This window comes from Electrona antarctica, assembly GCF_951216825.1.
Source record: "Electrona antarctica genome assembly, chromosome: 10".
NCBI classification, from domain to species: Eukaryota; Metazoa; Chordata; class Actinopteri; order Myctophiformes; family Myctophidae; genus Electrona; species Electrona antarctica.
In genome coordinates this window covers 21,329,402-21,352,287 of record NC_136791.1, presented here as the reverse complement: position 1 = coordinate 21,352,287, position 22,886 = coordinate 21,329,402, and the positions used below count along the sequence as shown (strand labels likewise).

At 44.7% G+C, this 22,886-nt stretch overlaps 1 protein-coding gene across 2 annotated transcripts in view; it reads left to right on the top strand.

The window, feature by feature from the left end:
- LOC306930530 (leucine zipper putative tumor suppressor 2 homolog) overlaps positions 1-22,886 on the top strand; it is a 96,004-nt gene that overhangs the window by 68,146 nt on the left and 4,972 nt on the right. For both annotated transcript variants that reach the window (XM_079511545.1, XM_079511544.1), the window contains 8 exons: positions 9,626-10,024; positions 10,250-10,558; positions 14,951-15,252; positions 16,072-16,540; positions 17,387-17,509; positions 18,353-18,499; positions 21,200-21,763; positions 22,378-22,482. In XM_079511545.1, the coding sequence (XP_079367671.1) occupies positions 9,662-10,024; positions 10,250-10,558; positions 14,951-15,252; positions 16,072-16,540; positions 17,387-17,509; positions 18,353-18,499; positions 21,200-21,763; positions 22,378-22,482 (2,382 nt within the window). In that variant the 5' untranslated portion in view covers positions 9,626-9,661. The remainder of the gene's footprint in view (positions 1-9,625; positions 10,025-10,249; positions 10,559-14,950; positions 15,253-16,071; positions 16,541-17,386; positions 17,510-18,352; positions 18,500-21,199; positions 21,764-22,377; positions 22,483-22,886) is intronic.

Genomic DNA, 22,886 nt, shown 5'->3' with positions numbered 1-22,886 from the left:
TTCGCAAAGTCTTTGGATTAAAATGGCTACATCTCAGGGAACATTTTGATGTGAATGGAGCACAAAATCACATTGTCACTGGACAGCTGCTGAATCACGGTGGTCTTTTTGACAGCATCAAAGCAGCATTTCCAGTACCCACTGATTGGCCAAAAATTCACAGCACTAAGCAATGGCCTGATGAAACCTGTGACACCTACAGGAATAGACTGGAGAACTGTTTTCAGAAGCACTGTGGTGTGCCACTAGACAACCCCACTTTCAATGACTTGTTAAAAGCGTCCTTGATCAATGGCTTGCTCCCTGCTATCTACAAGTGTGTTATGACTTCTTGTATTGGCTGGGAAACCCGACCTTTGACTGAGGTGTGGGGTCACGCATTGCATGCTGAGAGGAACACACTCTCACAGGACTTCATGAAAAAGAAGAAACTGGAGGCAGCACAGCTGATGTTCTATGAGAACCTGCACCAGCCACAGGGAGAACAGCGACAACAAAATCATCAGTCACATAGGAGTATCAGGAGCCGTAAATGGAAACAAAGACAAAGAGGAAACAGTGACCCATATGACAGAGCAGACCAGTATGGGACAGGGCCTGTTCCATGCAACTATGAGCCAGGTGGCAATGCAGCGGCCTACGATCCACAACGGGGTGGACCACATCTACTGCATGGCCCCACATCAGGCTCCATGGGCCCCATAGCAATATGGACCAGGTGACAGTGTTAATACAACATGCACCAATCCATGACATGCAGAGTGGGATCCATGAAGGTTCATGTCCTTATGTCCTAAACGGTTTGATTTTCTTTATACGTTCTATTCATTGTCATTTAAAAAGAAATATATAGGTTAATAGTGATCATATGAGTATTTGAGATAACTTCCTTAAATATCACAGTGAAATCCAATCCAAAAATTATATTCTAATTAATAATACAAATGTTTTTTAATTGTTAGTTAAAATAGGCCTAAATTAGGAGAATAACGTCAGAAAATGTGAGTAAGTTGTTATTGGAACCTGTATATCCACACACATGCACTAAATAGATAAACAAATTGACTCATCTGTCTGGGGTGGCAGGGTTCACAGAGGTCGCCTGTGTGTGCTTGTGTGTGTGGGTAAGACAGACCAAAATACTGAACATTACCAAATACCAAAACATTTATGATGGCTTTTCCACAAGGTTGGATGTCCAATATTACTTTGTCTCCTGTCCATTATTCTGCTATTACTAGGTATAGATGTTAAGTAAGTCTCGGTTCTAAACGCACCACGTGAGGAAAAAATGCCATGTGGCAAGTACTTATTTTTATTTCCATGTAACGAAATGCGAAAGCAAATTCCACGTGATGATATATAAAAAATAAAGTTAAAGTAACCCGTAGGCTTTAGGTTATCGAGTAATATATTGCAGAAAATGTTGAACTGATGGAGATAGTATTAATAGGGATTAAACCTCACCTTGAGTATACTGTACATGTTTTAGCTCTTAGTTTGTGTGCGGCTTTCTAAATGGGTTTGATGATGGTTTCTGCAGGGCTATTCATCCAACCATTATTCTGTGAAAGTTACTCACAAACTAAGGGGGGGAGAAGGGGATATTTATTGGGAATATTAGATTCTTATTTTATTAATTACACAGGTACAGGGATCAGCCTCTCTCCCTTGCTCAGCTGGCAGGGGGAAGGGGGGTCAGAGGTGCAAGGGTATTTGTGTGTGTCTGTGAGAGAGAGAATGTTGGGGAACAAATTAAAAATAGTATAGGAATTAGCCTAGGAACAGTTCACTGGTATTATACAAGCTGTCCATTGGTATTCTACTTTAATTTATTTTATCTGGGTGTGAAAACAAACAGCCAGAGTGATATTGGAACATGTATATATATTTTAATTCATTTTTATCATTTTTATCATTCTAATTCAATTTAATTCTATTTCATTTTAATCATTCTAATTCTATTTAATTCTATTTCATTTTAATCATTCTAATTCTATTTAATTCTATTTAATTCTATTTCATTTTAATCATTCTAATTCTATTTAATTCTATTTCATTTTAATCATTCTAATTCTATTTAATTCTATTTCATTTTTATCATTCTAATTCTATTTAATTCTATTTCATTTTTATCATTTTAATTCTATTTCATTTTTATCATTCTAATTCTATTTCATTCTATTTCATTTTTATCATTCTAATTCAATTTAATTCTATTTAATTTTAATCATTCTAATTCTATTTAATTCTATTTTCATTTTAATCATTCTAATTCTATTTCATTTTGATCATTCTAATTCTATTTAATTCTATTTCATTTTAATCATTCTAATTATATTTAATTCTATTTCATTTTAATCATTCTAATTATATTTAATTCTATTTCATTTTTGAGTGTAATTCATTTTTATCATTTTTATCATTCTAATTATATTTAATTCTATTTCATTTTTGAGTGTAATTCATTTTTATCATTCTAATTCAATTTAATTCTATTTCATTTTAATCATTTTAATCATTCTAATTCTATTTCATTCTATTTCATTTTTGAGTGTTTAAAGTTTATTGGAACATTGAAATATTTGAAGTCATGTTAATTATTTAATTATGTTTAATTCTATTTACAGTTTTTAATGTTTTATGTTTTATTTGCTGTGAGGAATTCTCAAATCAGGACTTTTATGTCAAGACCAGTATGAGTCTAAAACAGTCACAGGGCCAAGATAGTTCCATTGAAAAACAAACAAAAACGTAGTCTTATATTCAGACCAATATGGTCATTGTTTAACAGAAAGCATAGCATTATCAAAAATATGCCAAAATGTCCAGTGAGTTTTAGATATGTTGGAGGTGAAATTATACTGTAAATGTTGTCTATTTAACCAAATAATTATTGTTGACTACACCGTGTGGGACTGGGTGACTGATAGCATATGCGCAATGCTTTTTGTCACTGTCATCACACATGTACCTAACAATATAGTTGAATGTTTGTTCATGATTGTATCCCAGTGAATTATGATTCTAATGTTATTATATGTATTTTCTGGTGTACATGTAACTGAGGTTTTCAGTTACAACGAGAAATAGGATGGAATGTAGTGGCGAAAATGCATATAAACCCTATGGTATTGATTAATTTAATGTAGCCGACTAGTAGATGATAGTTAACACTCTAATTACCACCTGTTCTTCACTGACCAACTCATTAGAGACTGCTGACTCATGTAAACCTATTTCAAACTGTGAGTTAACTATAGAATAGAGTCCATTTAAGGAATGACCATCTCTTGTTACTCCTGAAACTCTGTACACTGCTGAAAGTATAAAATATGTGTGGGACATGTGTGTGGGGAGTGCTGGGGGAAGCTCTGGAGGGAGACACTAGTCTCTCTCTGGTGTGATGACATATACAATAAAATAATGGAGTTCGAATCCTGATGGTTGAGTCCTGCTTCTTCCTGATGATGTTTACTTACTAATAGTAATATCAAAAGCTGCCATTACACACACAAGGACGTCCTTGAATGTTTTATATTGATTCAGTTTGAGATTGCGCTATACTACTGTCTTATCAGCATCTCTGTGTCTAGGACAGGGGTTCTCAACGTTTTTGGCAGTGGGGACCCCCCGGAAATGCTTTGGCCATGTCTCGCGACCCCCGCCCAGCCCCCACTCCCCACCCCCAATACAAACTTTCTCTAATAGAGAAATTATATCATAAATGAATACTGAAACCAGATATAATCATTAAGGAAAGTTTATGCATGTACTATGTGTACTATAAACTCTTAATTTTGCGTACCCCCCAAAATAATTTGGCGACCCCCCCCGAGAGGGCGCAACCCACGGGTTGAGAACCCCTGGTCTAGGAGATAAACTATACTCTATACTACTGTCTATCAGCGTCTCTGTGTCTAGGAGATTAACCGGAAGTGGTCCGTCCGTCAGTGAAAAGGTTCCCCCTCGTTGACTTCAACGATAGGGGAGACACTTTATTCGGATTCTAATCCCAGATTCCGATTCTAATCAAAACAAGCTTTGTGTTCAAAATGGGGACACCATGACGCTGTAAGTGGCTAAAGTCCGGAGACTCCAGTGTCCAAAAAGAATTGTGTGGCTGGCTTTTCAGAGGACTCCACTGAGTCCTTGATTGGAATACCTGGTATCCCCCAATCCATCCACCCCTCTCTCTGTCCTCTTTGTCTCCTGAGCGTCCCACCCCGGTTCCTTTAACACCCTCTCCTTTCTCTCTGCATCCTGATCCCTCTCTCTCCTTTCTCTCTGCGCCCTGATCCTCCGCCGAGCGCCCGGAACTCCTCGGAGGCTCCGTGGTGGATTTGCGAGAGGCCTGATCCGTCGCCACGGAATAAATGGGGCTTCCTCTCCTGGGCAACGGCGGCATTATTAACAGACTGGTGATAACAGGATTAATTCCCCCAGCAGCAGCCGTCACTGACCCCATAGATCTGGATCTGTTTAGAGGAGATCTTTCTTCTGTCAGCCCCACTTTCACTCATCCAGCCGGGCCGCTCATGGGCGCTGTGTGGAGAGAGGGGTGCAACCATCCATTATTTTCTATTAGCGATAATCCGCTAGATTACTTTTTTGATGAATCAAATAATCAAGAAGCATTCTTAAAATATGATAAAATACACATTATACTGTATATTCAAATACAAGTTTTATCAACATACTGTAGAAATCAACCATGTGTTATTTTATACGTATACTGGCAAGTAAAGTGAAAATAGCAGATCTGACGAGGAGTGTCTTTACTTTGATTTACTTTGGTTGAGTACTGTGTCCACACCAGTGATGGTGGAACATGTGAAAGGCTCAGGAGTGTAGCGTAGTATTGTATCAGCATCTCCACCACAACACACAGTTGGTATATTTGAAGTGTAGAACCAAAGCCAGCCGGCTTAGTGTGGGGGTGTGGGGTGCAGTACTTAGTTACTAGTCATTGGTTAGACCAGTCATTAGTCCTTAACCTATCTCAAACCCTCACCCTAAACCTAACCTCCCACGGGGCAGCACACCTAAACCTAACCTTAACCCATGTCTAACCAATGACTAGTCTAAACTAAGTATGCACTACCAGAAACACCGTTTGGGAAAACTGTGTTGTATGTTTTTGTTTGGCTGATAGCTGGCTGACAAAGTGACTGAGTGGAGGCCAAACGGGTTTGTGAGCATATTATGTCTGATCAAATATCTGCTGGCTGAAGCAAACAGCCTCACTGGGCCTTCATTATCACACCCATTCAAACGACACCTACCATCAGCCCCCAGTACTTACAACAACACCTACCATCAGCCCCCAGTACTTACAACAACACCTACCATCAGCCACCAGTACTTACAACAACACCTACCATCAGCCCCCAGTACTTACAACAACACCTACCATCAGCCCCCAGTACTTACAACAACACCTACCATCAGCCCCCTGTACTTACAACAACACCTACCATCAGCCCCCAGTACTTACAACAACACCTACCATCAGCCCCCTGTACTTACAACAACACCTACCATCAGCCCCCAGTACTTACAACAACACCTACCATCAGCCCCCAGTACTTACAACAACACCTACCATCAGCCCCCTGTACTTACAACAACACCTACCATCAGCTCCCAGTACTTACAACAACACCTACCATCAGCCCCCAGTACTTACAACAACACCTACCATCAGCCACCAGTACTTAGAACAACACCTACCATCAGCTCCCAGTACTTAGAACAACACCTACCACCAGCCCCCAGTACTTACAAAACATATCAGCTCCCAGTACTTACAAACAACACCTACCACCAGCCCCCAGTACTTACAACACATATCAGCTCCCAGTACTTACAAACAACACCTACCATCAGCCCCCAGTACTTACAACACATATCAGCTCCCAGTACTTACAAACAACACCTACCATCAGCTCCCAGTACTTACAAACAACACCTACCATCAGCTCCCAGTACTTACAACAACACCTACCATCATGGAGGCTTCATCATCACACCCATTCAAACACTGGAGACACGTTTTATTTTTAGACACGATGACATGAGCGCCTTTTACTCCCACTGTTCTTCCACCACTGGCAGAGGGAGGATGAGGAGGGAGTGTGATGAGGTGTGCGTGCGTGTGCGTGCGTGTGTGTGTGTGTGTGTGTGTGTGTGTGTGTGTGTGTGTGTGTGTGTGTGTGTGTGTGTGTGTGTGTGTGTGTGTGTGTGTGTGTGTGTGTGTGTGTGTGTGTGTGTGTGTGTGTGTGTGTGTGTGTGTGTGTGTGTGTGTGTGTGGGGGAGGAGTGTTTTTCACTTGGTCTGAGGAATGCGAGCGAGGAGGAGAAAGGAGGCGGAGGTCTGAAAAGTTCAATAACTTTAAGAAATGACTGTTGGGCAGTAATCTGGAAGAAGCCGTGTTCTTTCTTTCTGTTTTTTACTTAAGTTAAAGTAGCAATACCGCAATATACAAATACTCTGTTACAAGTCTATGGCATGTGTATCGAGAATTAAGTGCAAAAGTATCGGCGTCAAAACATACTTGCATAATTACAAGTAAAAGTGGGTCTGCTACATTTCTGACAACATTTGTGAGCTTGTTGATTGGCTATTTTCGATTAGCCAAAGTATAATATTGGACATAAAGTGTAATATTTTAATATAGTGTCAAATCCTCAGAGTAACTAACTAAAGTTGCCAAATAAATGTATTGGAGTAAATACATAAAGTACATTATTTGCCTCTGAGATTTAGTGTGTGGTAGAAGTATAAAGTATATATAAAGAATCACACCCGTGTGAAGTGAGGGGCGCTCTTACATCATCCATCCATTGTCAATGGGACAAAAATGTGAAGGACAAAAATAGCCGATTTTCTCGTCCACATGACGTAAATTCTCCATTCATTGTCAATGGGAATTTGATGTTTGTGTAAGATGAAAATCTACACTAATAGCTGAATATAGGAGGGGCTAGCACCCCTCAAAAAACAACGATAAAACTCAAGTAAAGTAAAAGTACCTCAGAGAATGTACTCAAGTATACAGTACTCGCAGTACTAGCTGTGTTGGACCACATCAGAGGTCTTGGAGGTTTGTTGCCAGAGCATGATGACCTTTGGAGGTCACAGGGGTGACCACCGGGCTGACGGACGGACTTACACCCCCCTCCGCTCCACTCCTATAGGGTCATGGGGTTTAGGGCTCACGGGGTCACGGACAACAATCTATAGAGGGTCGGGGGTCCTTAATTCTATTATCCCAGGCTGGGTGGAGGGGGGAGAGGGAGGGGGGGGGGTCTGCATGAAGAGTGCAATGAGGTCGTGAACCATGATTTATTTTGGCTTTGGTAATGGTCAGACCCAGGCACACATGGGAGCTGATGGTAGGTGTTGTTTTAAGTACTGGGAGCTGGTAGGTGTTGTAAGTACTGGGAGGGAGCTGATAGTAGGTGTTGTAAGTAGTGGGAGCTGATGGTAGGTGTTGTAAGTAGTGGGAGCTGATAGTAGGTGTAAGTACTGGGAGCTGATGGTAGGTTTTGTAAGTACTGGGAGCTGATGGTAGGTGTTGTAAGTAGTGGGAGCTGATGGTAGGTGTTGCGCTCCACCTCAGCAATCCATCTCCCAGGGGTCTAGAACATGAAATACCTCGTTCTCAGTTGACACCGATAATAAGCCACTCTGCCCTACTTACTTATTATATTTGAATACACATCAAACGAAAATTAGCATGTAAGGAGATAAGCAAGTATTATCTTGTCCCGCTACACATTAATTTCTAACAAGCTCCATCTCATCACCAAATATTTTATTTAATTCAAGTATTGTGTGTTTGTATATTGTGTAACTTGTGTCTGTGTGGATGTGCGTTGATGCAGGCAAATGTTGTATATATTATTGTGAGCTGTTGATGTTCATTTAAGTGTGTGTGTGCGTGCGTGCGTGCGTGCGTGTATTGTGACTGTTGGCTCTGGCTGAATGTTTGCAGTCATTGTCGGGTTGGATTAATCACGATTTATACTTTGTCGCACGGCTGTGTTGCGTGTCGAAAACAGCTGACCTACAAGCTCACAACACGTCGCATCCGCACTATATTGTGAGCTTGTAGATCAGCCGTTTTCGGCGCGCGGCACCGTCGTGCGACGAAAGTATAAACCGTGCTCGATTCCACTTGCCCAGACGGATTTGCACTTGGCACGACAGGCCGAACATATCTGTCTCTGCTCACAAACTGATAGTACAGGCTGCAAAATGGAACACTTAATCCTCTTCCACTAAATAAGGGCCTAATTTTGGCTAAGTGAGGCCTCTCCATCGGAGGGGGGGTGGGGGGGGATTAGGGGGACCCATTACATTGAAAACCAATTTACATCACTGAGTCAGAATCTGCTTTCTTGTCACATCAGGTCTACAGGTGTAAAGAAGTGGGTGCAATGTGTGGGTTTTTTATTTTATTTTTTATTTTACGTAAGCTCTATCATTTTAGTTATTTTCAGAGTGAGAAAAGAAAAGAGGCAAGGAGAGAAAAAAGAGACATCAAACAAAATATCTACATAATAGAGTTCCACAGTGAGGGGGCGTGGCCACTGCGGAGGCCCTGTCACCCCCAGGTTTGCTTGTTTGACTTGGGGGGGGGGGGGGGGGGGGGGGGGGCTGGGGGTTCCAGTTGGTTGGTAGTGCTTGACCTGAGGAAGCGGGTGGGGGTGAGTTCAGAGAGGTCGCGGTAGAGGATTCCGTTGAGACGCACGCAGCGGAGAACATGACAACAGCAGGCGGTCTTGCACCTAAAGTTAGTTCCATCCATCCATCTTCAACCGCTTATCCGTAGTCGGGTCGCGGGGGCAACAGCTCCACCAGAGTGTTCCAGACTTCCCTCTCCAGAGCAACATTAGTGACTTCCTCCTGGGGGATTCCGAGACGTTCCAAGGCCAGTGAGTCGATGTGTTTCCTCCAACTGCGCCTTGGTCTTCCCCGGGGTCTCCTCCCAGTGGGACGTGCATCGGTGACCTCCCTAGGGAGGCGCCCGAGAGGCATCCTAACCAGATGCCCGAACCACATAAGCTGGCTCCTTTCCAGGCGAAGGAGCAGCGGTTCTACTCCAAGTCTCTACTAAAGTTAGTTGCACGACACATTCTAGTTTATTAACAGAGGAAGGAATGTATACAAGGACAAGACAGAAATGATCTCGTATCATGGATATCAATATGCTTACGTAGATGGTTGTTTCACACTGGGTGAAGCAGATGAGGTCATAAGTCATGACAATATTAGGCAGTAAGGTGACTAAATCGACTGTTTGCTTATCTGTCACAACTCTTTATGGCTGCTTACTTGCAGGTCATGTGATCAGATGTATGGCATCACACAAAATATCACAACTTGATATTTTGCATCGTTTGAGATGGATTGAAGCTCGCATGCAACTCTCCAACATAATTACGTTATACTTTTACCTGATTGATACTGAGTTAAGTGTGTCACACACGGAAAAGTCAATCTACAAGTATTTATAATTTGTGTGTGCTCTCGTTCTCTCTCTCTCTGTCTCTCCCCATCTCTCTCTCTCTGTCTCTCCCCATCTCTCTCTCTCTCTCTCTCTCTCTCTCTCTCTCAGGGTGTGTGCCGTGTGCAGTGACGCCATCAGGGGGCCATGGCTTTGGTTCAGGCCCTACCCGTGTCCGTGACTGACCGCCCCGGTTCGGGTCTCGACGCGCAGCCGTGCCACCCTCTCTCGTCGTCCCACTTGGCTCACCCTTGCTCCGGCCCCTGTGGGCCCGCACCCGCCAGCATGGGCTCCGTCAGCAGCCTGATATCGGGCCGCTCGTACCAGGAGAGGCACTGCCGCGCCGCCGCCAGCGAGCACGGCGCCAACAAGCCCCGGCGCTCCGTGGCGCCATCGTCCTCCTCCTCGTCTTCCACCACCGGCTGCTTCCGCCTGCAGGACAAGACGCTCCGCAGCGGCAGCTCCCTGGAACAGCTGCTGGTCGTCAGCCACCACATACAGCAGACACAGGTATATATACTCTGTCACACGTATGTAGGCCCTGTGGGGGGGGCACGGTGGCACAGTCGGTAGTGCTGTTGCCTCACAGCTAGAAGGTCCTGGGTTCCATTCCCGCTGGGGATGCTGTGGGCGCTGGGGGCCAGCCAGGGGGAGGTAGTTTTAGAGGAAAAGAAAATCAAATCAAAATAAAAACACGATGAAATCACTAATGTCATGTTATGTGTGCACTGCCAGGCCCCAGCAGTCCAGCCGCCACCGCTGCCCAACAAGAAGCACCACCCACCGCGGCCCGCAGGGAACCCGGCCGGGGCGGGGGGCGGCGCCGGAGGAGGAGGAGGAACAACCAATGGGAACTATAGGAACGCGTGTGACGAGGAGGCGGCGGTCCTGGGAGGGGACTGGAATGACAAGAACGTGGTGGAGGCGCTGGCCGCCCGAAGCCCCTGCAGCGACTCCGAGGAGCAGCGGGACCACAGAGTGCTCGACGGGACCATCGGAGGGCCGCCTCCCAAACTGGTGCCGGTGTCGGGACAACTGGAGAAGGTGAGAGAGAGTGACTCATTTTAGACCGGGAGACCAGATTCTACAAAATGTCTTCTAAATTAGGGGTTCTCAACCCATGGGTTGCGACCCCTCGGGGGGTCACCACATTATTTTGGGGGGTCCCCAAATTATATAAAAAAAAAGATTATTGTTATTTTTTTTTGCAACTGAATGGCTGGGAAATGGAAATGAAGAGTTCACATAGTGCTTGCATAAACGTTCCTGTTTTTTTGTATTCATTTATGATATATTTTCTCAATTATTAAGGTTATTTTTGCAGTCAGTTTGTATTGGGGGTGGGGAAGGGCGGCAGGGCGGGGGTCACGAGACATGGCCAAAGCATTTCCGGGGGTCCCCAGCCAAAAACGTTGAGAACCCCTGTTCTAAATCATGACAGTTTTCTGAAAAACCCTATGTATCGGTTAGTTCTCAAACTATTTTTATGTCAAGGAACCCCAAAATTATGTACCGACCCTCATTTGAAGTTATTCCAGAGATGTATGCTGTGAAATATATATTCAAAGATTTGCAAGATTTAAAAAAAATAGCAGATCTACAAGCTCATAGCGCAGCACTCTGTGCCACGCTATGACCTTGTAGGGCTGCTATTTTTCAAAAGCTAAAGTTTAAAATAATAGTTATAGTGGTTAAGGTGACACAGATGCGTACTCGGGTCTAAATGGGTTTTAACTGATGGACACGTCCAGTATAAGTGGGGCAATGGCTATATTAGGCCAAGCCATCTAAAACAGGGTGTGTGTGTGTGTGTGTGTGTGTGTGTGTGTGTGTGTGTGTGTGTGTGTGTGTGTGTGTGTGTGTGTGTGTGTGCGTGCGCGTGTGCGTGTGCGTGTGTGTGTGTGTCGACGGAGGATAAATGTGATAAATAAAATAAAGCATAAATAAAAGTGCCGGGGGCGTTTGTAGGGTGCACCTTCACCACTCAGCTCCACAGTGTGATGTGTGGGGGTGTTTGTAGGGTGCACCTTCACCACTCAGCTCCACAGTGTGATGTGTGGGGGCGTTTGTAGGGTGCACCTTCACCACTCAGCTCCACAGTGTGATGTGTGGGGGCGTTTGTAGGGTGCACCTTCACCACTCAGCTCCACAGTGTGATGTGTGGGGGTGTTTGTAGGGTGCACCTTCACCACTCAGCTCCACAGTGTGATGTGTGGGGGTGTTTGTAGGGTGCACCTTCACCACTCAGCTCCACAGTGTGATGTGTGGGGGCGTTTGTAGGGTGCACCTTCACCACTCAGCTCCACAGTGTGATGTCTGGGGGTGTTTGTAGGGTGCACCTTCACCACTCAGCTCCACAGTGTGATGTCTGGGGGTGTTTGTAGGGTGCACCTTCACCACTCAGCTCCACAGTGTGATGTGTGCAACTTCATTGACAAACTGCACACGGAATCATTAAGCTGAAGACTTGAGGTCACACACCGTCTAGTTTCTAAACTAATGCCACTTCTACTTTCACACTTAGCGTTTTATTCATAGTAGTCAGATGTATCCTTTGGTTATTAGAACCCAAGGTGACTTTGCTTACAGACATAAATACATCCACCATTAGTGTTTTTTCGTTTTTTCCTATCTTCTTTCCTATTTTCTTTTTCTATCTTCTATCCTTCTAAAGGCCTTTTCAGACAGGGAGCTGACACGCTTACTGTAGTAATTCGTTTTCAATGTGCGTTTCAATTTGCACAGGTATTTTCACCCGTGCGGTCACGTGAAATTGTCGCACGTGTGCTCGTTTCGCGCACACGGCCGCGGTCGACTAGACCTGGATTGGGGTGACCTTTTTTTTTCTTTCTCATGCTACGCGGCCCTCATGAGCAGACCTGTCACTGATCCAGGCGGCCGCAACATCTGCGTCGTTCGCTCCCCGTTTGAAAGGACCTTAACACATTTTGACCTGACGTCGAAATTTAAAAAATTTCTTATAAATCACGACAGTTTTCTGAAATACCTATGTTTCTATATCAGTGGTGCTAAATATTTCATGTCAAGGACCCCAAAAACTATCTGTAATTGGCCCCAGACACCAATCTCAAAATATGTTGTTCCAGGGACCCCCCAGAAGCAAAGATTTGTAGCTAAAAACGTTCGCTCTGAAAGAATATATATAAATATTTGCGCCACATTTTCACGATTTTTCAAAAATAACAGACCTACAAGCTCGTAGATCTGCTATTTTTAAATAGCTAAAGGATAACATAATGCTTAAAACACCAAAAAGGGTTCCTGCCCCAAAATGGGTTAGGACAATAAGACATGCTCATCATGAAACCGCCTAAGCAGAGGTGTGCCGTTCGTTCCACCGCAGGGCGCTGGCCGGGACGTTTTTAACGGTAGATCGTTAGCCGTCTAATTGGCTATTTATTTTCATTGATCGCCGGGCGAAGCTTAATCACTCCTGACAGAGCCCGACGTTAGATGGTTTGACACGGCTCCTCGGGATCAATAGCAGATCACTTACGTTCAGAGTTCACTCCCTGAGACCTGAGCTAGATCGTTAACGAAGAAACGTTTAGAAGGACCTGTGTGCATCTTTGCTTCGTCTGTTTCACTTCAGTGTGTTCGCCGTCCCAGCCTCTCTCCATCAGCCTCTCTATCTGGGACGAGAGATGGGCAATCGTTAAGAAAATTGCTTAAAAGAAAGCATGCATATTAATTAAACCAAATGAAACTAATCGCTGCCCGCTTGCGACCCTCACTGACCCCTTTAATGAGCTCCAACCAGCTGCTGCTAATTAATTAGCGCAGCTTGACTCTTCTCAACCACCCGTTCTTATATAAGAAACACCAACACGATCATATATCTGTTGGTTTCATAATTGATTTTTCTGATTTTACAGTTGCCTTTCAAAGCCCTGAATGGGCAGACTCAGCAGTTATACTGCAGACGTGCTTGCTGACCCATCATGAGTCCGTCCGTGTTGCAGCCTTTAGATCGTCCTGGTCGTTACCACGGGGGGCGACCAGGCCTTTGCAGTCTGGGCTCCTATAGGCGTAGAAACGCTCTGCCTGAGGATCTTAAGGCTTGCAAAATCAGTATAAAAACGAATAGAATGCATACCAGTGTTGTTTTTGGCAGTAAATTTTGATTTTAGTTTTAGTCATAGTCTCATAGTTTTCATTTAGTCACATTTTAGTCACCTGGAATGTTTTAGTGTTAGTCTAGTTTTAGTCGACTAAATCTACAGTTGATTTAGTCAAACAAAATTTGGCCAGGCCTTGATGCCGCGTTGCGACGCGTTGTTAGTTTGTAGATCGGCTATTTTCAGCATGCAACTAATTGTAAAATGACTTATACTGGATCTCTTGTCCACTAGTCCCTTCCTAACATTTTAGTCTAGTTTTTATTTGTTGACGAAATTGTCAGTATATTTAGTCTTAGTTTTAGTCATCATAGCTTAGTTTTCATTTAGTTTTCGTCATTGGAAAAAGGTAGTTGACAAACAGTTTTCGTCTTAGTTTTAGTCAACGTAATCAACACTGGTCAATACGCACATCACTTAGTTGAGGTGCTGGGTTGGAAAGGGACATCAGAAAAAGGTCTTCATCGGGTCAAACTGGAGAGTATCTCACCCACTTAAATAGACACCCACAGGTCACGTTAGAAATCAGTGGGAGGAACAGTGTTCTTCCCACAGTGTTCAACATTTGCATATCACAAGAGTTGAAACAACACAAATGGCCATCATGATTAATAGAAAGAATAATTTAAATAATCAGGTAACTTCATCTTTGGCAACAAATAAGAGTTATAATTTAATGGTTACAGTTATGGAATTATAGAAAGTGGTTGAGAGGAAAGTCCTCGTTCAGTCCTTTAGGAGACATTGCGAAAATCGCAAAAATCAGTATCACATTTTAAATCACTTCTGAAAACCTGCCTTTTCAATCTGTGGTCATTTAATATCTTCGTTTCTTTTGTATGTTGTGTTGTTTATTTTATCCACTGATTTCATGTTGTTGGTTTTGTATCTCTCATGGTTATCATTCTGTAAAGCAGTGGTTCTCAACCTGTGGGCCATGGGGGTCCCGACTCCCCACCTGTTTGGGGGGGTTTCCCCAGACGTCACTGAAGTGACAATTTAAGGACTTTTAAGACATGTTCTACTGCATTCAAGTAATCAAACAAACTATGCTATAAAAACTGGTCAAACTGTGAAATAGTATTAGAAAGAGGCAAAAAGTACCATCCCAAGTTCAAATACTTGTAAGCGCTTCACAAAGAAGGTGTTGATCAAAGAAATCAATATTTATGTCCTATTTATTTCAGAACATGGAGAAGGCATTGATCAAATAAATCAATATTTATTTCCTATTTATTTCAGAACATGGAGAAGGTATTGATCAGGGAAATCAATATTTATGTCCTATTTATTTCAGAACATGGAGAAAGTGTTGATCCGGCCCACGGCATTCAAACCGGTGATTCCCAAAAACCGCCACTCGGTGCAGTACCTGTCGCCACGGCCAGGGGGCGGCGGTGTCGGCGACCTGTCGGAGAGCCAGGGCAGCCTGAACCTCCTGCTGCCCGTTGGGGGCTCCGTCATCGCCAGCTGCGCTAACGGGAACGCTGCGGGCGGCAGCAGCGCCGACGGGAAGCGTAACTCGTACAGTGGCGGACGCAACGCTCGGAGCAGCCAGTCCTGCTCCATGTCTGACTCTGGACGCAACTCCCTCTCAAGGTCATTACGGTTTAGGACTTTTTCAATCGTTTACTTTTTCTATTTAGGAGTTTTTTCGTTTTCAATTGCAGTTTCATTTTTGTTAGTGTTTGAAGCGGCTTTGCTTGTTTAGTTTTTAGGTTTTGAAAGGGCATGGTAACAACAACCGTAAGATTGGCTTGTAGATTCGATATTTATACTGTGTGTATATGTATGTATATATATATATATATATATATATATATATATATATATATATATATATTTTTTTTTTTAAACTGGTGGAGTTTAGCGATTCTATTATCATTATTATTATTATTATTTTTTTTTTTTTATTATTATTTTTTTTTTTACAGCTGTACTGTATAACTCACATGATCAATTATATTGCAATTGCATTGTGTGCATTATCAATATGGACTCAAGGAGACTTTTTCATTATTACATTATAAAAATTAACATTTCCATGTCACAGATTGTGTTAGGAAACACGGCGCGAGTGTAGAGGACTCCATCCATACATGTCACAGATTGTGTGTGGTGGTAAGGTGTATTATACAACAGGTCGTTTCAAGGAAGCAATCTCATTGGTTGAAAGATTTCAGCTGTATTTTTCTCCCAGAGCGCAGCAGACTCGGTGGCTATAGGCTAGCTAGTTTCTTGCGACATTTGTGGTCGTAGTGACTACATCTGTCAATAAGTTAGTTTTAAGGGTAACTGTTGTATAATTGCAATATTAGCGAGTTCCAAAAGGTATCGCAGAATTCATTAATGATGATAAAGAACACCCTCTCGTGTAATATTGCTTAAATGTTTGTCCCTTTCTCTCTCTCTCTCCAGCCTGCCGACTCACAGCAGCACCGGCTACAGCCTGGCCCCCAGCGAGGGCTCCAGCTCTGGGGGGTCTGCGTCCGGCTCCGGGGTGGTGGGAGGAGGAGGAGGAGGAGGAGGGGGTCCCATCATGGACCCCATTATTATGCCGAGCCTGGGTGGGGGTCGGACCACCTCGGGAGGAGGAGGAGGAGGGAGCCACCACGGTCACACCAACTCGGACAGCGGGCGATCCTCGTCTAGCAAGAGCACAGGCTCGGGTTCGCTGAGCGGTGGGCGATGCGGGGGTGGCGTCGGCATCGGCGGCGGAGGGGGCGGGCAGCCCCTGTCGGACAGCGGCTCATGCGGACACTCACCGCTGCCGCTGGACAGCTACGAGGGCGTGGTCCGAGAGCTGGAGGACAAGCTGAGGGAGAGAGACCTGGAGCTGCAGACGCTCCGGGACAACCTGGACGAGAATGAGGCCGCCATATGCCAGGTGAGAGAGGAGGAGCAGACGCTGTGGGCAATATAGGCCTATGCAGAGTGTAGAGTAGCGACACGAGCACTTCCGCATTCCATTGTTACAATGGGAGTCAACGCTAGTGTCGCCACTCTCTTACTAGATTACTCTGGGTCTATGCACAGCATGGAAAGAACTCTTCCTATTCACCTTTTTCATATGGCCCATAAGTCTTTGCGTTTGTGTGTGCACAAGTTCCTTTTTCTCTTGCTGTGTTGCCAGTTTTGCAAGAGAAACAAGTGGCCAGGTCTATGAAAACAACCACAAATGAAAATAGCTGATCTACACAGAGACACATTGTGAGGTTGTACATTGGTTATTTAAAAACACATTGAGAATAAATCGAAATATTTTGAATATTTTACACATTTTACATTTTAATAAAAAAAGGCACAAAATATGTTCAGATGGATGTTTGTGGACAATTACATATTAATCTGGGGTTCCTTGATGTGAAGAAATGTGGAAGCAAGCCCAAATAAGCAACTACTGTACACTTTAGAATCAAGCAACCATGTTTGACCATTCTGGTCAAACAGAGTCAGGGTGCTGCCATTGTGAATGTTTAGCTCGCTGCCACACTAGTGCGTCTAAAAGTCGTCCTTGAGTGGGTTCCAAATGGCCCCCATACAGGTGTGTAACTAAGTGTACAAATTTGTACACTCAAGAGTTATGGGGTTTTGAGAACCACTGTACACTAAGAGCCTTAATTATCGGTAACACATGTAGAAAGTAGAAAGAGTTCTTTCACATACCCTATTCACCGCTAATATATTACTGAAGAATGAGCTGGTGGTGTTGCTGCGTGCTGCGTTGCTGCAGGTGTACGAGGAGAAGCAGCGGCGCTGTGAGGGCGAGATGGAGGAGCTGAGGCAGAGCTGTGCTACCAAGATGAAGCAGGCGTCTCAGAAGAACCAGAGAGCACAGCAGGTCATGCAGCTCCAGGTAATACTCGTTGTGTTCTATTGCTGCGCTCACACGGGCAGATGCAAAAGATGCAAAGATCAAAGCATAATTTTGTCTTGTTGTGAAAATCTGTTGCTCACACGGTTGTTGACACCGTCAAGCGTGTGTCCGTAGTGACGTGTGTCATAGAGTGCCGAAGTCCTGACGTCACTCGCTCATCCCCTCGATGCCCCTGGTTCACGGAAAGTAATTTATCTCTCTCTAACATGGGCTCATCTTAAAGTCGTTTCATATAAGCATTGTGGTCCAAAAATAAACAAGCTGTATGCTGTTTGCGACAGTCAGTCACTCATATATGATACAGTCTGTTTCTATAGTGAAAATGTAACTAATTCAGTAGCAGTAACAATAGCGTTTTCTCTCAGTCAGTTGATTCTTCATATCCACACATAGAGTGAAACGGCCGGGATGACATGTTTATTTTTCAAACACAGTTCTTATATGAGGCGATCTAAAATCCCCCTATGGGGATTACAATGTAAATAAAAAGTACATGAACCCGTGGATTTGCGCCCTCTACCGATATTGACGTCAGACTTCGGTGCTCTATTGCAGCTACAGTTGTACCTTGAACTGCAGGTCCTTCAGTTCCAGGTATACTTTTATACCGGGGGATGCAGCCATACCTTTTATATACAGGTACATGTGAATGGGTGAGAGAGCGTGCCAGTCCCCTGTGAGGAATAGTAAATACAGGAACTTACTGCGGTAAAAGTTAACACTCAGGTGTGGCATTCAACTTGCCCTATGTTAACCACTGCTCTAGAATCTAGGTGTATCGACGTGACCGTGGATCTGTGTGTGTGTGTGTGCGTCTCTCAGGTCTTTCAGCTCCAGCAGGAGAAGAAGAAGCTTCAGGAGGACTTCTCGTCGCTGCTCCAGGACAGGGAGACGTTGGAGAGGAGGTGCGCCAACATCCAGCGGGAGCACACCCAGCTGGGACCACGTCTGGAGGAGACCAAGTGGGAGGTGGGTCACAGGTCAAAGGTCATATAGGCTCTGTGAGACCAGCGTATGGTCCCTCTAATAGACAGCTTGAGTAGACTGGAAGGTTGAGCACAAAGGAAGGACCATGAGATGTATGGAATCCAGACCAAAATAGTGCCTGCCTGCCTGCCTGCCTGCCTGCCTGTCTTTCTGAATTTCAATTATTATTGGAAAGTGAATCATAATATACGCTGCCAAAGCAAGTGTCAAATAAAAATACAAAAACAAAAATAAATCTATGTACAGTCAAGAATAAAGTCATACTATAACTAAGTGTATAAAGAGAGAATTTTTTAATTTTAATGTAAAACTCTTATCATGTAATTTTCTTTTTCTTTAAAATGTTTAAATCTTGTACAATTGGGGTGGTTGTATTTGGTCTCCCTGCTCTTCTATTAGATCCCGTGTCTAGGTTTTAACACAACCTAAGGTTTAACACTTAAGCTAACTTAAACATACAGTACAGTATAGAGCGTAGCGCTTTGGAGTTAGAGGTTTAAAGAATCCCGTCATTTTCTCCTCCATAGAACTGTGGTTCCCAACCTGTTCTGGACCAGGGCCCACTTTAAAATATTGTCTATGGAGAAAATAAAAGGGATTTATTTTTACTTTTGGCGGACTGACTCCAGCGCCGGTGCCAAACAGGTCACTGCTATGCTCTATATAGCCTGATAAATCGTGATTTTGCTGTCCAAATATACGGTATATATAAGCATGTATCTAAGGATATCAGGGCTTGACATTAAGGCTTGTCCTGTTGTCCGGAACAAGTAATACATTCCCGGACAAGTGCATTACATTTTTACTTGTACATTGGACAAGTAACTCTTGGTTTCACTTTTTCTGTGACGCTCCTAACAGCCAACAATATTGTCATTATTGTCTGGCTTTCCTAATAATCACCTTTCCAATATTGGTAATAGACATAGAATGTCTGCGATCTTATATATTTACATTTCATGTATTCCAAACACACAGCCATAGATCGGTCCTATCCACACACAGCCATAGATCGGTCCTATCCACACACAGCCATAGATCGGTCCTATCCACACACAGCCATAGATCGGTCCTATCCACATGCACACAGCCATAGATCGGTCCTATCCACACACAGCCATAGATCGGTCCTATCCACACACAGCCATAGATCGGTCCTATCCACACACAGCCATAGATCGGTCCTATCCACATGCACACAGCCATAGATCGGTCCTATCCACACACAGCCATAGATCGGTCCTATCCACACACATCCATAGATCGGTCCTATCCACACACAGCCATAGATCGGTCCTATCCACACACAGCCATAGATCGGTCCTATCCACACACAGCCATAGATCGGTCCTATCCACACACAGCCATAGATCGGTCCTATCCACACACAGCCATAGATCGGTCCTATCCACACACAGCCATAGATCGGTCCTATCCACACACAGCCATAGATCGGTCCTATCCACACACAGCCATAGATCGGTCCTATCCACACACAGCCATAGATCGGTCCTATCCACACACAGCCATCGGTCCTATCCACACACAGCCATAGATCGGTCCTATCCACACACAGCCATAGATCGGTCCTATCCACACACAGCCATAGATCGGTCCTATCCACACACAGCCATAGATCGGTCCTATCCACACACAGCCATAGATCAGTCCTATCCACACACAGCCATCGGTCCTATCCACACACATCTATAGATCGGTCCTATCCACACAGCCATAGATCGGTCCTATCCACACAGCCATAGATCGGTCCTATCCACACACAGCCATAGATCGGTCCTATCCACACACAGCCATAGATCGGTCCTATCCACACAGCCATAGATCGGTCCTATCCACACACATCTATAGATCGGTACTATCCACACACAGCCATAAATCGGTCCTATCCACACACAGCCATAGATCGGTCCTATCCACACACAGCCATAGATCGGTCCTATCCACACAGCCATAGATCGGTCCTATCCACACACAGCCATAGATCGGTACTATCCACACACAGCCATAGATCGGTCCTATCCACACACAGCCATAGATCGGTCCTATCCACACACAGCCATAGATCGGTCCTATCCACACACAGCCATAGATCGGTCCTATCCACACACAGCCATAGATCGGTCCTATCCACACACAGCCATAGATCGGTCCTATCCACACACAGCCATAGATCGGTCCTATCCACACACAGCCATAGATCGGTCCTATCCACACAGCCATATATCGGTCCTATCCACACACAGCCATAGATCGGTCCTATCCACACAGCCATAGATCGGTCCTATCCACACACAGCCATATATCGGTCCTATCCACACACAGCCATAGATCGGTCCTATCCACACACAGCCATAGATCGGTCTTATCCACACACAGCCATAGATCGGTACTATCCACACACGGTTAGCACACTGTGGCTGTGTATTTGGAATACATGATCACAGACATTCTTTCTAATTGTAAAATGAGAATATTCATCTTATATTGAAACATGTATTCACCAATACATTGATTGATTTAAAATGATTTAAAATGTATTTGTGTGTGCTCGTGCTCCAGACAAGTGACTTTTGTGTCCGGTGTGGACAAGTTAACGGCAAATGTACTATATCTCTCTCTCTCTCTCTCTCTCTCTCTCTCCCTCCCCCCCCCACTCCCCAGGTGTGTCAGAAGTCAGGGGAGATCTCCCTGCTCAAGCAGCAGTTGAAGGAGCTCCAGTCGGAGCTGAGCCAGAAGGCGGGGGAGATCGTGATCCTGAAGGCCCAGCTCAGGGAGGTCCACTCTGAGCTGCAGTCCAGCCAGGCCCGCACGCAGGAGGCCGGCACGGCCGTTCGGACCCGCGCCCTGGAGCTGGAGGTCTGCGAGAACGAGCTCCAGAGGCGCAAGAGCGAGGCCGAGCTGCTCCGGGAGAAGATGGGCCGCTTGGAGGAGGAGTCGGCACGCCTCCGCGACGCCCTGTCTGCCGCCCACGCCGCACAGACGCCGCAGACGTCGTCCGGGAACCAGTGTTCGGCGGCGAAGGGCCAGTGTGCGAGCCTCTCCCTTCAGCAGGGTAGATGCGTGGCGGGCAGGGCCCCAGGGGGACCCTGCTCCGGCCCCCCGGGGGGCCCCTGCCCCGGCCCCCCGGCGTACCGCGACGGAGATCATCTGGCCTGGGGCGGGGAGAGCGATGAGGCCAAAGCACAGCGGCAGAATGCAGAAAACCTGCTGGGACTCAAGCAACAGGTAGAGCTTCCTTCTGCTGTGTCCTGTTGAGTAGATTGATGCGTTAACCTGCTGCTGTGTCCTCAGATAGTGGGTCGGGACCCATTTTTATGGGTCACACCTTGAGTAAAAATCCCATTTTCTTTTCCTACATTAAAAATTTCTTTTGTTTAAATAAAAACTATTAAAATAATTGTATACATTTTAAAACAAACAAAACAAATCTAAAACAATCTAAAAGAAAGAAAATCCGTGAATAAAAACAAAAAATAATGAAGAGGTAGTGAAAATAGTCTACAAATCTACAAACTTGCAACGTGGTGCGACGCGATGTCCTGGCCCAAACGTCTAATCTCTCGTTTGGGTCTGGACCTGAAAGGTTCTGGAACCTCTGGTTCATCAGACCTCCTCTCATGGGTCTGGACCTGAAGGTTCTGGAACCTCTGGTTCATCAGACCTCCTCTCATGGGTCTGGACCTGAATGGTTCTGGAACCTCTGGTTCATCAGACCTCCTCTCATGGGTCTGGACCTGAAAGGTTCTGGAAACTCTGGTTCATCAGACCTCCTCTCATGGGTCTGGACCTGAAAGGTTCTGGAAACTCTGGTTCATCAGACCTCCTCCTTCTCCTCTCAGGTGGAACGGCTGAAGGCGGAGCTCATGTACGAGAGGAGGAGCAGCGAGGAGCAGCTGTCAGGGTTCGAGGAGGAGAGGAGGGTGTGGCAGGAGGAGAAGGACAAGGTAAGGCTGCCCATACTGCTCCAGTACAGTTAAGAACACACTGTCCGTTTCATTGTTACTTTTGGCTGTTAAACATTTAGATGCATTTTATCACAGCATTCTTCTGGCTAGAGGCCATATAGAGCGTCGCAGTCCCGCCCCCTCGAGAGACCCGGAAAAGAAATCGCCGTTCATTATTCTCATAGACATTTCGTAAAGTATTTATTTAAAGACGGTTACGCCGCGGACAAAGCCAACTCGAGTCGTGACAACTCATGACAACACAAACAATATTTTGGACCAAACAAATAATTAGAAAGAAGAAAAACAACAAAAAAAGTGTTGTAACCTGCCGTTTTTTTCTTCTTTCTAATTATTTGTTTGGTCCAAAATATTGTTTGTGTTGTCATGAGTTGTCACGACTC